Source organism: Salmo salar, chromosome 11, assembly GCF_965601325.2.
Source record: "Salmo salar chromosome 11, fSalSal1, whole genome shotgun sequence".
NCBI classification, from domain to species: domain Eukaryota; kingdom Metazoa; phylum Chordata; class Actinopteri; order Salmoniformes; family Salmonidae; genus Salmo; species Salmo salar.
This window is the reverse complement of record NC_138301.1, coordinates 9,376,449-9,390,000: the sequence shown is the minus strand read 5'-3', so window position 1 is coordinate 9,390,000 and position 13,552 is coordinate 9,376,449. Positions and strand designations below refer to the sequence as shown.

Below are 13,552 nucleotides of genomic sequence, written 5' to 3'. Positions count from 1 at the left end.
CTCTAAGGTGCAGGTCTGGGCAGGTGGACAGCTAGGATTAGCTGTTCAGCAGTCTGATGGCCTGGTGGTAGTAGCTGTCTCAAAGCCTGTTGTTCTGAGACCCGATGCTCCGATACCGCTTGCCAGGTGGTAACAGAGTGACTAGTCCGTGGCTCAGTTGACCAGATGACGAGCTTAATGGCTTGTAGGCTTCAATCGTTTATTACATGTGTATTGGGATGTGTATTACTACATTACATGTGTATTACTATCAAATTATGGTTTATTATATGTTTTAGTGAAAGAATGCTATCCCTCAAACTTTGTGGTGTATTGGGTTGTGTCTATCTCTGCAGAATCTACGCTGGCTAAAATCAAACCGCTATGTGTGGACTGATGGTCTCCAAGTGCTTTTTGTCTTCCAAAGAATAGGTGAGGCTGTCTTTGATCACACACTTACTGAAACACATTTTAGGAAACATTTTAGGCCTGAAACGCAATCCATCTTGGGTGCCTTCATTGAATCAAATAAGGTGGAGATCAGCGCTACATGGTAAATACTTATTGAAGGTGTGTAGTACTACATCAGTCATACACACATGCACAAACACACGCACACCCGGCTCTCACACTGTTTATTTATATAGCGTAGTAGATAGGTACCAAGTTGACCCTTGAGGGCCATATGGGTCTGATTTTCATTCCCTTTATGTCCTAATTGGTTAAGAGGATTAATTGATTGTTGTTGTCTTTTCTGTTTCAAAACCAAATGACTTCAGTATTTCATTGGCGTGTGATGTGTGTTTGTGTGCAGCGTCCGTGTTGTACTACTACTTCTACAAGCGCACCACAGAGTACCTGGGTGACCCTCGGCTCTATGAAGACTCGCCTTGGCTCAGAGACGCCTTTGCCAACGCCAGGGCCCGCCAGTGAGCAAAGAGCAGTGTGTGTGGACATGAAACTGGTATGGACAGATCCAAAATAAACCCCTCCCACGTCCCCCGGACACAGAGAGACACTGCTACAGTACGTGCAGAGCTGAAATAGACGCTACAGTGCACAGGCCTGAGCTTATATGGAGGGGAAAAAACCAGAGGGAAGACCTCTGTGCTCTATCAGACATGGGTCAACTTTAACAAGGAGGGTCAGAAATGTGATTCTGCTACAGCAAGTCACTTTGCAGAGCAAGCCAGATGTACAGGCAAACTGGTTTAGGGCCTTGATGGACAGAATGCTATACCAAGATGACTTTGATGCTAACATGTGGGAACTCCTAGTTTGATGTGGCATTGACACAACACGGTGTATTTTTTTTCACACTTTGAAACTGGGTTTGTCTGTGTCATTTATCTATCGATGTAATTATTATGTGTTGTTTTTTTATGTGGGATGATTTGTGAGTTTGTGTGACAGATTTTCTTGTGAAGATGACTGGAAAGAAAAACCAATGATGTTTTATGTGTTTAAAATGCTTACTTTTTCCTGCTTTTTGTACAAATGTATTAAACAAAACCCAGACAGTGCATACACTGATACACCCTGTATGTGCTCAGTATTCCTTTCAGTAAATACTTCCAATGTTAATCCTTAATCACACGCATGCACACACATGCGCTCAGCAAAAGCACACATTTATGTGACACATCAATTTACGTCACAAGCTCTCAGCATTGTGAATGAGCTTACCTTTTTCTTATGACCCTATGCAGTCATTGCATTGACATGTCTCCTAACCCACCCCATAAATAGTGCTCTGCAGTAAAGATACACACCAATACACAGTACGCATGCTTGCTTTCAAGGAGCCACAGACAGGGCTCTATTCTTATACCTGGGATTAATCAGGGATTTAGTCTTTAGCCTACAGTCCACAGGCCAGTGTTTTTGACAGCAGTGATGTCACCTCAGGCCCTGTGTTTATGATGGTGTCAGCAAGGATGGTGGATAAACCAAGATGTCTTACTAAGGCAGTTTACCATTGGAAGAAATGGTCAGGGTTCCTTTCTGTGTAAGTGGGTGTTCCCTCTCTCGCGTGAGTATACTTTCCCATGTGAGACCAATAGCTCTGGTCTACTTATTGTCCTCTCCCCGCTCTCCCCATACACCCTGAGTAGAAAAAATTTGCCAGGGAGATGTCTCGCTTCTGATATCCCATCCGTGGGGCGGGGCAATAAGTAGACCGGAGTGGCCTCTCCCCGAAATAATTGAGGGAGGTGTCTCGCTTTCTCTACCATCTCTGGTGTCAGTCCTATGTTAACCTAACTGCGTGCGCACACACACACAGTACTAGAATGCCTGCCACTTTGACCATTATCGATTTGAATTGATACAGTAAGTAGATTGTGTCTCCTACAGGGGCATTTTGCTTGATCAACCGTGAGCAACAATCCCATGGCTCTGAAAGATCTCTAGTCCTCCTCAACAGTCACTTGGCGCTCTGTTGCTGAGGTTGACAATTTAAAGACTGATGTGAAAAAACGTCATATCACAGTGGAGTAAGCCAAATAATTGAAGTTATGGAACCCTCCTCTTCTGTCCAATGCAGATGGACAGTGCACCGTATTATACAAATAAATGCACCAACGACAAAAATCGACTTCCGAGCCACATGGGGCGCTGTGAAAGTAAATATCGATCTAGAGCTTTATAGCAATCCACTTCCGCTTGTTTTTTAAAAAATAATCATTTTTAATATCCATGGTTTCAACACTTGAGAAGGACTGATACTGGTGATCGCTGGCGTTCTTATTCTGTCTTTGAACGCCATGTCGTATAATTACGTGGTAACAGCGCAGAAACCGACGGCAGTCAATGCCTGCATCACCGGTAAATGTGTTGTTCTTGTTTCTTGTTAGCTTCGCGCACCAACATGTCGTAGCGTTCTCACCCACGAGAACGTTAAGCTCCCGCGCGAGAAGCCAAGCTACAGGCCTCCCCCTTTGATATTGTTTTGCCAGCAAGTCTTATCAAGTCCGTTAAATAGCGCTTTGTTCAATTTTGAATAATCATCCACGGTATGGGACATGTTTCGCTCGACTAATATATGGCTTGTTATCAATTGTCAATCAAGTCAACACTAAATAGCACTGGCCAGTGTGTGCTCCTGCTTAGCCAGGATGTTTTGAAGCCAATGCTAGCTATCTTCTTTATCAGTTTGCCAAGAATCTAAGACAGGTTTGGAACTTCCGTGTTGCTAAATTACACAGGTAGCAGACAGGCCACTGCAGTGCCAGTCAATATGTCCATCTAAATAATACATTGGCAAAGTATGCAATCAGGGACACTCTGCATAGTTAGGAATGTAGGGACATTTACTTAACTAGCTAGCTAACGTTATCCTTTAACTGCCTGCATTTATTTTGATTGCCAATATATTGGTGATAGCTAGTTAACTATTCATTGTATTGCTTTTTAGGTTAAAATCACGTGTGATTTAAAAACAAAACTTAATTTAAGGCGTTATGACACTGGCTAACAAATCCCATATTATTAATTTAATAAATCACGTTGGCAATGTAGTGCAACTTAGTGCATATTTTGTGAGTAAAAATGGTCTGCTTAGCTAGAAAAGTATGCCAGTTGTATTCCTAGTAGATAGAAAAACAAATACTTGAACTCCAGAAATGTGCCTTTTCAAAATACAGGAACGAGATCTGCTAGTCATACGGAAAGCACTCCCAAGAACTACTCATTTAACTATGAGAAAAAGTTAGTCCGACTGACTAGACCACCCTCTCTTCTCCAGGCCACTTCACCTCTGCCGAGGACCTGAATCTGCTCATAGCTAAAAACACACGCCTGGAGATCTATGTGGTCACAGCGGAAGGGCTCCGGCCTGTCAAAGAGGTGGGCATGTACGGCAAGATCGCCGTCATGGAGCTCTTCAGGCCAAAGGTGAGTCTACTACTACCTGTATGTTTGTGTGTGCATGTTAGTCATTTCAATAGCGAGAGAACATTTTGAAACAGGGAGGTACTACCTGAACTTGTTCGTTAAGAACACATAATTATGTAACTGCCATACAAGTTGTAAACTTATCTCGGTGCAGAACTTGAACATGGACATATGTTTTCACTGGCTTCATTGGAGAGGAACCTTTTGTCTGTTTTGACTGCAGGGCGAAAGCAAGGACCTGCTGTTCATTCTCACTGCCAAATACAACGCCTGCATCCTGGAGTACAAACAGAATGGGGAGAGCATCGACATCATCACCCGTGCCCACGGCAACGTGCAGGTAGGAGAAAAATAAATATGAGCATAGCCAGTGTCTTTGAGCTGTTGGAGATCAAAGTATGATCTGCAAAACTACAACAGGAATATTCTGCAGACTGAAACAATAGGATGCCGTGAAACTCCTCTTACTTGACCAACTTATTTATTTCTTGCATAGGACCGCATCGGGCGTCCCTCGGAGACGGGCATCATCGGCATTGTAGACCCTGAGTGCCGCATGATCGGCCTGCGGCTGTACGACGGCCTATTCAAGGTGATCCCGTTGGACCGGGAGAACCGAGAACTCAAGGCCTTCAACATCCGCCTGGAGGAGCTGCAGGTCATCGACGTCCACTTCCTGTACGGCTGTCAGGCGCCCACAGTCTGCTTCATCTATCAGGTAGGGAGGGGAGGAGGTAAAATAGGGTGGTGGAGGGACAGGTAGGAAGTGGTGGATGAAAGGGGTACGATGTTGAAGTGGTTGTGTGTATGCATTTATATGGGTGTATGTTGAGGGGTGGTTGGGGAGGAGTTGAAAAAAATGCACGAGTCTGAATTTCATGCTGTTTGGGAGAACATTGGGGAGTCAGAGGGGATGTGTATATGAGACAGTAGTGCATGTCCGGTGAAAGGGGGAATGTGTGCTTTAGTTAGCAGAAATGTTTTGTGAATATCTGCGAATGTCAGTCTGATTGTATCTGTGTGTTTCTGCTGTAGGACCCTCAGGGACGGCATGTGAAGACCTACGAGGTGTCGCTGAGGGAGAAGGAGTTCAACAAGGGGCCGTGGAAACAGGAGAATGTGGAGGCTGAGGCTTCTATGGTCATCCCAGGTGAGGAGAGAGAATGTCCAGGCAGGGTTTTAGACGATGATCATCAGGGCCGTGGTCCAATCCTCATGAGATTCGCTGTGTTCTGATTTTCGAAACTCTTAGATTAGTGTTTAAAGATCACTTCCACTGGAACTGCAGCGCCCAAGGCTCCTCTTCTACTTCTTCCTCTTCTAGCGTTTTTGAATGTGACTCCCTTGTTGGTTGATTGACTTGGTTGTTTATGTATTTGTCTATTTTAGTCCCAGAACCATTTGGGGGGGCTATAATCATTGGACAAGAATCCATCACCTACCACAACGGGGATAAATACTTGGCCATCGCACCTCCCACCATCAAGGTAAGGTCAACCTAAATCAAAACAATGCAGAGGCTTTCAACTCTTTTCCATCATCATGCACCTTCATAGCAATGATCAGTTGGATATAGAGTAGGTCACTTCTCCAGATGCTCAAAGCACAAACCACCACCTCTGTTCTCTTTTCCCCCAACAGCAAAGCACCATTGTCTGTCACAACCGGGTGGACCCCAACGGCTCGCGCTACCTGCTGGGGGACATGGAGGGCCGTCTGTTTATGCTGCTGCTGGAGAAGGAGGAGCTGATGGACGGGGCCGTGGTGCTCAAGGACCTCCGCGTCGAGCTGCTTGGAGAGGTACGTGTCGTAGGCCTTCTGTCTCTTTCTCGTGATCTGTCTCCTCTCTGTGTTTCTGGCTGTTTTCAATTTTTTGGCTCATTTCTGTCTCTTGCTTTTTGCTTTTTTTGTTTCCCTATGATCTCTTGTTCTTTTTATCTGGCTCTGTCGTCTCATATCTTGCTTTCAATGATGTCTCGAACTCGCTCTCCATTTTCTCTGCTTCTTTCCTGTTTGACGTTCAACCTCTACATTACACAATTGAGTCTCAATGGCAGGATTATCCTTGAGTGTGTATTGTAAAAAATGTGTACACCGGGCACTTTTTGTAAGTTGATGATATATGAGATGGGCTCGAGTAATGTCTGTGTGCGTCCGTCCCTCCAGACGTCCATTGCAGAGTGCTTGACCTACCTGGACAACGGTGTGGTGTTTGTGGGTTCCAGACTGGGCGACTCCCAGTTGGTCAAGGTAAGGCTGGACCGGTCATATAGGAAACACCTCGATGAATGTAACCCCCGTAAAGTCTTGGTTTTAACAATAAAAACATACATTCGAAGAAAACAGTTGTGTGCTCCAGTGGGTAAAAGTTGTACAGCTCCAGAAAACTGGTTTTACGAGGTGCTTTTTGAGTATGGTAGAGTGTACTATAGCACTTGCCGACAACAAAGGGGATGATGGAAAGCGGCCGCGGTCATCCCCCTCTTCAAAGGGGGAGACACTCTAGACCCAAACTGTTATAGACCTATATCCATCCTGCCCTGCCTCTCTAAAGTCTTCGAAAGCCAAGTTAACAAACAGATCACCGATCACCGTTTTGAATCCCACCGTACCTTCTCCACTATGCAATCTGGTTTCCGAGCTGGTCACGGGTGCACCTCAGCCACACTCAAGGTCCTAAACGATATTATAACCGCCATCGATAAAAGACAGTACTGTGCAGCCGTTTTCATCGACCTGGCCAAGGCTTTTGACTCTGTCAATCACCACATTCTTATTGGCAGACTCAACAGCCTTGGTTTCTCAAATGACTGCCTCGCCTGGTACACCAACTACTTCTCAAACAGTGTGTCAAATCGGAAGGCCTGTTGTCCAGACCTCTGGCAGTCTCTATGGGGGTGCCACAGGGTTCAATTCTTGGGCCGACTCTTTTCTCTGTATATATCAATGATGTCGCTCTTGCTGTGGGTGATTCTTTGATCCACCTTTACGCAGTCGACAACATTCTGTATACATCTGGCCCTTCTTTGGACACTGTGTTAACAAACCTCCAAACAAGCTTCAATGCCATACAACTGCCCTTAAATGCTAGTAAAACTAAATGCATGCTCTTCAACCGATTGCTGCCCGCACCTGCCCACCCCATTAGCATCACTACTCTGGACGGTTCTGACTTAGAATATGCGGACAACTATAAATACCTAGGTGTCTGGCTAGACTGTAAACTCCTCTTCCAGACTCACATTAAGCATCTCCAATCCAAAATTAATCTCGAATCAGCTTCCAATTACGCAAAAAAGCCTCCTTCACTCATGCTGCCAAACATACCCTCGTAAAACTGACTATCCTACCGATCCTTGACTTCGGCGATGTCATTTACAAAATAGCATCCACACTCTACTCAGCAAACTGGATGCAGTCTATCACAGTGCCATCTGTTTTATCACCAAAGCCCCATATACTACCCACCACTGCGACCTGTATGCTCTCGTTGGCTGCTCCTCGCTACATACAGGGAGGGAAAAAAGTATTTGATCCCCTGCTGATTTTGTACGTTTGCCCACTGACAAAGAAATTATCAGTCTATAATTTTAATGGTAGGTTTTATTTGAACAGTGAGAGACAGAATAACAACAAAAAAATCCAGAAAAACGCATGTCAAAAATGCTATAAATTGATTAGCATTTTAATGAGGGAAATAAGTATTTGACCCCTCTGCAAAACATGACTTAGTACTTGGTGGCAAAACCCTTGTTGGCAATCACAAAGGTCAGATGTTTCTTGTAGTTGGCAACCAGGTTTGCACACATCTCAGGAGGGATTTTGTCCCACTCCTCTTTGCAGATCTTCTCCAAGTCATTAAGGTTTCGATGCTGACGTTTGGCAACTCTAATCTTCAGCTCCCTCCACAGATTTCATATGGGATTAAGGTCTGTAGACTGGCTAGGCCACTCCAGGACCTTAATGTGCTTCTTCTTGAGCCACTCCTTTGTTGCCTTGGCCGTGTGTTTTGGGTCATTGTCATGCTGGAATACCCATCCACGACCCATTTTCAATGCCCTGGCTAAGGGAAGGAGGTTCTCACCCAAGATTTGACGCTACATGGCCCCGTCCATCGTCCCTTTGATGCGGTGAAGTTGTCCTGTCCCCTTAGCAGAAAAACACCCCCAAAGCATAATGTTTCCACCTCCATGTTTGACGGTGGAGATGGTGTTCTTGGGGTCATAGGCAGCATTCCTCCTCCTCCAAACACGGCGAGTTGAGTTGATGCCAAAGAGCTCCATTTTGGTCTCATCTGACCACAACACTTTCACCCAGTTGTCCTCTGAATCATTCAGATGTTCATTGGCTAACTTCAGACGGGCATGTATATGTGCTTGCTTGAGCAGGGGGACCTTGCGGGCGCTGCAGGATTTCAGTCCTTCACGGCGTAGTGTGTTGCCAATTGTTTTCTTGGTGACAATGGTGCCAGCTGCCTTGAGATCATTGACAAGATCCTCCCGTGTAGTTCTGGGCTGATTCCTCACCGTTCTCATGATCATTGCAACTCCACGAGGTGAGATCTTGCATGGAGCCCCAGGCCGAGGGAGATTGACAGTTCTTTTATGTTTCTTCCATTTGCGAATAATCGCACCAACTGTTGTCACCTTCTCACCAAGCTGCTTGGCGATGGTCTTGTAGCCCATTCCAGCCTTGTGTAGGTCTACAATCTTGTCCCTGACATCCTTGGAGAGCTCTTTGGTCTTGGCCATGGTGGAGAGTTTGGAATCTGATTGATTGATTGCTTCTGTGGACAGGTGTCTTTTTTCAGGTAACAAGCTGCGGTTAGGAGCACTCCCTTAAAGAGTGTGCTCCCAATCTCAGCTCGTTACCTGTATAAAAGACACCTGGGAGCCAGAAATCTTTCTGATTGAGAGGGGGTCAAATCCTTATTTCCCTCATTAAAATGCAAATCAATTTAACATTTTTGACATGCGTTTTTCTGGATTTTTTGTTGTTGTTATTCTGTCTCTCCCTGTTCAAATAAACCTACCATTAAAATTATAGACTGATCATTTCTTTGTCAGTGGGCAAACAAAATCAGCAGGAGATCAAATACTTTTTCCCTCACTGCATTCGTCGCCAAACCCACTGGCTCCAGGTCATCTATAAGTCTTTGCTAGGTAAAGCTCTGCCTTATCTCAGCTCACTGATCACCATAGCAGCACCCACCCGTTGCACGTGCTCCAGCAGGTATATTTCACTGGTCATCCCCAAAGCCAACACCTACTTTGGCCGCCTTTCCTTCCAGTTCTCTGCTGCCAATGACTGGAACGAATTGCAAAAATCACTGAAGTTGGAGACTTATCTCCCTCACGAAATTTAAGCATCAGCTGTCAGAGCAGCTTACTGATCGCTGCAGCTGTACACAGCCCATCTGTAAATAGCCCACCCAACTACCTACCTCATCCCCATATTTGTTTTAGTTTTTCTGCTTTTTTGGATACCAGTATTTCTACTTGCACATCCTCATCTGCACATCTATCACTCCAGTGTTAATTGCTAAATTGTAATTACTTCTCCAATATGGCCTGTTTATTGCCTTACCTCCTTACTCCATTTGCACACACTGTATACAGATTATCTCTATTGTGTTATTGACTGTACGTTTGTTTATCCCATGTCTAACTCTGTGTTGTTTTTGTCGCACTGCTTTGCTTTATCTTGGCCAGGTCACAGTTGTAAATGAGAACTTGTTCTCAACTAACCTACCTGGTCAAAAAAGGTAAAATAAAAATGGCCTCAGTAACTCAATAATCGAAAGGTACAGATCAAACCAGTTTTGAAATTCAAGAGTATAAGAAAGGATAAGCAAGCCTCACAATTGTTTTCTGTACTGAGTGGTGGACATCATCCCCTTTGTTTCAAAGAAAAATAAGTATGGTCAAAGTCCACTTGTTGTTTATCTGGAGTTGTCACATTATTGTTATGGCTTGTAATGGAAATTATTATTCATTCCCCTTCAGCTCAATGTGGACAGTAACGACTCGGGGTCGTACGTGGCGGTGATGGAGACCTTCACCAACCTGGGGCCCATCGTGGACATGTGTGTGGTGGACCTGGAGAGACAGGGACAGGGCCAGCTGGTCACCTGCTCTGGAGCATTCAAGGAGGGCTCCCTCAGGATCATCCGGAATGGTATCGGAATCCATGAGCACGCCAGCATTGACCTGCCAGGGATCAAAGGTCAGTAGGAGGGCTTCTGGGCCCTCTGGGGGGAAAAAAGAGGACGCTGCTCTCTCTGGATCAATACCCAATCAACCCCTAGCCCCTATTCCCCCTAGACAGTTGAAGATCTGAAGGAGTTGAATTGTTATAAGCAATATATGGAAGTGCCTCTACCTCTGATACATTAGGGCCAAATTCGAGCTGGCTCGAATGGAATTCTCAAATTCAAGCTGGGTAGAGGGAAACCCAGGCCAGCGCAGCCCAGTTTCACAACTGGTGCCAGCTCAATTAGAATCCGGGCTGGTGACGCCTTTACTATACAACCACCAAGCTGATCACTGCCTGATGCTGACACAACATTTAGCTAGCTTGTCTGGGCTTGTTGCTGTTAGTTAGCACATAGACATGCAGTAGTCAGACATGACACAGGTTACCACCATAGCTGGATCCTTCATTCATTTTTGCACTACACAAACTTTTATGAGAACAGTCAGCCCTAGAATGCCAGCTACCTAAAGCATTAGCTTGCAAATCAGTTGAAACTAGCTAACGTGAGCTAGCAGGAATTTTAGCCGACCAGGTCGTATTGAATGCTCGTTAGCTACATCATATCAAACCTGTCGTCTGGTTTGCTTGGTTAGCTAGCTAGCTAATAGCCAATGCCATGGTAAGCAAGGTAGGAATTAAGCTAGTTAGCTAGCCTCTTGTATGTAAATCCCAAATATTTGGGGACCCTATTAGATTTTTTAAATGTAATTCAGTCTGGTATTAGAACGGTAGCCCCTATCTGCAAAATAAGGGTGTCTGCGGAAAGCTGAGTATCTTGGCTATTAATCTATGCCTTAAAATCTTTGGTGTGACTTACTACCATATATGAGCATACATTTACATTTAAGTCATTTAGCAGACGCTCTTATCCAGAGCGACTTACAAATTGGTGCATTCACCTTATGATATCCAGTGGAACAACCACTTTACAATAGTGCATCTAAATCTTTTAGGGTGAGGGGGGGTTAGAAGGATTACTTTATCCTATCCTAGGTATTCCTTAAAGAGGTGGGGTTTCAGGTGTCTCCGGAAGGTGGTGATTGACTCCACTGTCCTGGCGTCGTGAGGGAGCTTGTTCCACCATTGGGGTGCCAGAGCAGCGAACAGTTTTGACTGGGCTGAGCGGGAACTGTGCTTCCTCAGAGGTAGGGAGGCGAGCAGGCCAGAGGTGGATGAACGCAGTGCCCTTGTTTGGGTGTAGGGCCTGATCAGAGCCTGAAGGTACGGAGGTGCCGTACCTTCAAATGTATAAGGGCAGGCTGTGCCAAGGACCTCATTTCAAGATGGTTGCTACCTAGAATCCGGTTAGCGTTGTGAAGCATTAACGAAATACACACGGAATACGTTGATTCACACCAAAAGCTGGGACTCCACAGATCACGAGGATGTCTTATTTGTCTGCCTGTGACCTACCGTTATTGATCACCAGCCCCGAGAGACACTTTTTATTTTTTACACAACATTTTCACCAAACAGCAAACATCTTACAAGATAAGCTTCGATTTGGTCTGTGTTTGAGCTATAGCTACTTGGGGGGTATGACACTAATCCTTAGGTTGGTAGGAACAAATCTAGCTTATTGCCAATGGTATCTGATGATGAATGACTTAATAGTCACTCGGACATTCGATGTTGCCATCTTTGTTTATGAAAAATATGATAAACACTTGGATATCCCCTGTATGTCCCTTGACACCACCACAATGTTTAAGAGAGGTTGCTGTTCTAGAAATGTAGTTTTTTATAGTGAACAACCGCTTTTAGGTGCATCCAGTGTGCCAAAAAAGTACAATTACCACATTTGGACACTTGTACCCTTGATACCCCATAACACCACCACAATGTTTGAGTGAGGTTGATACAGTAGCAATTGTGTTTTTATACTTAACAAATAGCATTTAGGGATTACAAATCTGTAATAGCACTGGAATTCTCATTTACAGACATATGCCACTTTGGAGAGGTTTAGGGACACTTGGAAATGTCCCGTGACCACACCTGACACCACTTACTAAAATATCTGCCCATTTCTAGTTGTTAGGTCTATCAATCCCCTTTTCTTCTGATATTGTTCACATGATTTGGAAGCCATGTGATGTTTTTCCAGCTCTGGGCTTCAATAATTCACTTACAGCTTGTCAATGAAAGATTAGTTTAAAAATAAACTATTTTATTTGTATTTTGTGTGTGCTTGATCTTGTGTATTCTGAACTATGTAATTCCTATCTTCTGCCAATTTCCTCGTAATCTCCCAGATGTCTTTTTTTCCAAATACACCAAGTTTTGGCATGTCAGAATCATGTAATTACACATGAATAGCAGTTACTTTTGGGTATGTCGATTTTTATGCAGAAATATACATTTTCCCATTACATCTAAGAGGCTAGCCTGTTATGCTAGTGAAGACACTAACCGTTTAGCTAGCTAGCTAGCTAGCTAACATCAGCAAGCTAAATACATGGCTCTGAATCTGGCTGGCACTGTCAGGAGTATGGGATAATGTTAGTAACAGCATGGTGAGGCTGAATTCAATTCTTCAATGTCTTGCTAGCAAGCAACATTAGGGAAGCCAGCTGCAGTCACATATTGGCTACCTAGCAACATGACATAATTTCTAATTTCTGCAGGCAGTGGAAATGCAATTTGAGCTAACCCACCAAGGCCAGCCCAACCTGGGTTTACTTCAAAGTGCCAATGGAAATGGGGCTTCGGTGGGATTTTCTCCATATTGTTTGCATCCGTCTAATCTTTACCGTTTTTGATTGTCGTTGTATTTTTTTATTTTTTTATCGGCCTCTTACTCATTAACACGCTGATGAGACGCAATTAGTTTACTTGGGCAATAAATGAGGTCCGGATAGAAAACAAAAACCTTAAACTATCGTGGCCCACCAGGACTGTGGCCACGACCCGGATCAATTAAGCTACAGCGTTGACTCCTTTCTAGGTCAGGGTCCTGTTCACTAGGCAGCTAAATGGAAGAAAACAGACTAACACCGGGAGGGACTACCTGGACTTAATATCCAATAGCATTCCAAATAAGAAGCTCATTCTTGTTTTCTGTTGCAAAATACTTTGAAACATTTTCTGTTGTTTGCCCTAATGAAACACCACCTAGATAATAGAGTGCTGCTTGTTTTCTAGTTCAGTGGAACACTTGACGTTTATTTTCCTCCATATTTTTGTTGTTGTTGTCCTCCCAGGTTTGTGGCCCCTTCGCTCAGAGGCTGGGAGGGAGACAGACGATATGCTGGTCCTGTCTTTCGTGGGCCAGACAAGGTGAGACAACCAGTGGTGGCCTTATAGAAAGGTTCTGCACGTGTTGACCACAATGCAATCACTCCCTGTTCAGTCCAGGGAAGCCTTGCCTAATGCCACAGTATCTCGTTTATATGATCGAGTTGTTGATTTGACACCTAATATA

The 13,552-nt window shown here is 44.5% G+C and overlaps 2 protein-coding genes across 3 annotated transcripts in view; both read left to right on the top strand.

Annotated features, from left to right (window-relative positions):
• Positions 1-1,514, top strand: part of LOC106561927 (transmembrane protein 138-like) — a 3,361-nt gene extending 1,847 nt beyond the window's left edge. The window contains exons 3-4 of the mRNA XM_045688975.2: positions 336-411; positions 794-1,514. Of these exons, the coding sequence (XP_045544931.1) occupies positions 336-411; positions 794-912 (195 nt within the window). The 3' untranslated portion in view covers positions 913-1,514. The remainder of the gene's footprint in view (positions 1-335; positions 412-793) is intronic.
• A 1,113-nt stretch (positions 1,515-2,627) lies between these two features.
• Positions 2,628-13,552, top strand: part of LOC106561926 (DNA damage-binding protein 1) — a 32,003-nt gene continuing 21,078 nt past the window's right edge. Inside the window, exons 1-10 of one of the 2 annotated variants that reach the window (XM_014126329.3) lie at positions 2,628-2,805; positions 3,725-3,873; positions 4,097-4,213; positions 4,370-4,591; positions 4,909-5,023; positions 5,263-5,360; positions 5,515-5,673; positions 6,040-6,123; positions 9,879-10,098; positions 13,332-13,407. In XM_014126329.3, coding sequence (XP_013981804.2) covers positions 2,745-2,805; positions 3,725-3,873; positions 4,097-4,213; positions 4,370-4,591; positions 4,909-5,023; positions 5,263-5,360; positions 5,515-5,673; positions 6,040-6,123; positions 9,879-10,098; positions 13,332-13,407 — 1,301 coding nt within the window. In that variant the 5' untranslated portion in view covers positions 2,628-2,744. Of the gene's footprint in view, positions 2,806-2,874; positions 2,994-3,724; positions 3,874-4,096; positions 4,214-4,369; positions 4,592-4,908; positions 5,024-5,262; positions 5,361-5,514; positions 5,674-6,039; positions 6,124-9,878; positions 10,099-13,331; positions 13,408-13,552 lie in introns of those variants that run through there. The other variant, XM_014126330.3, reaches the window with a different exon arrangement.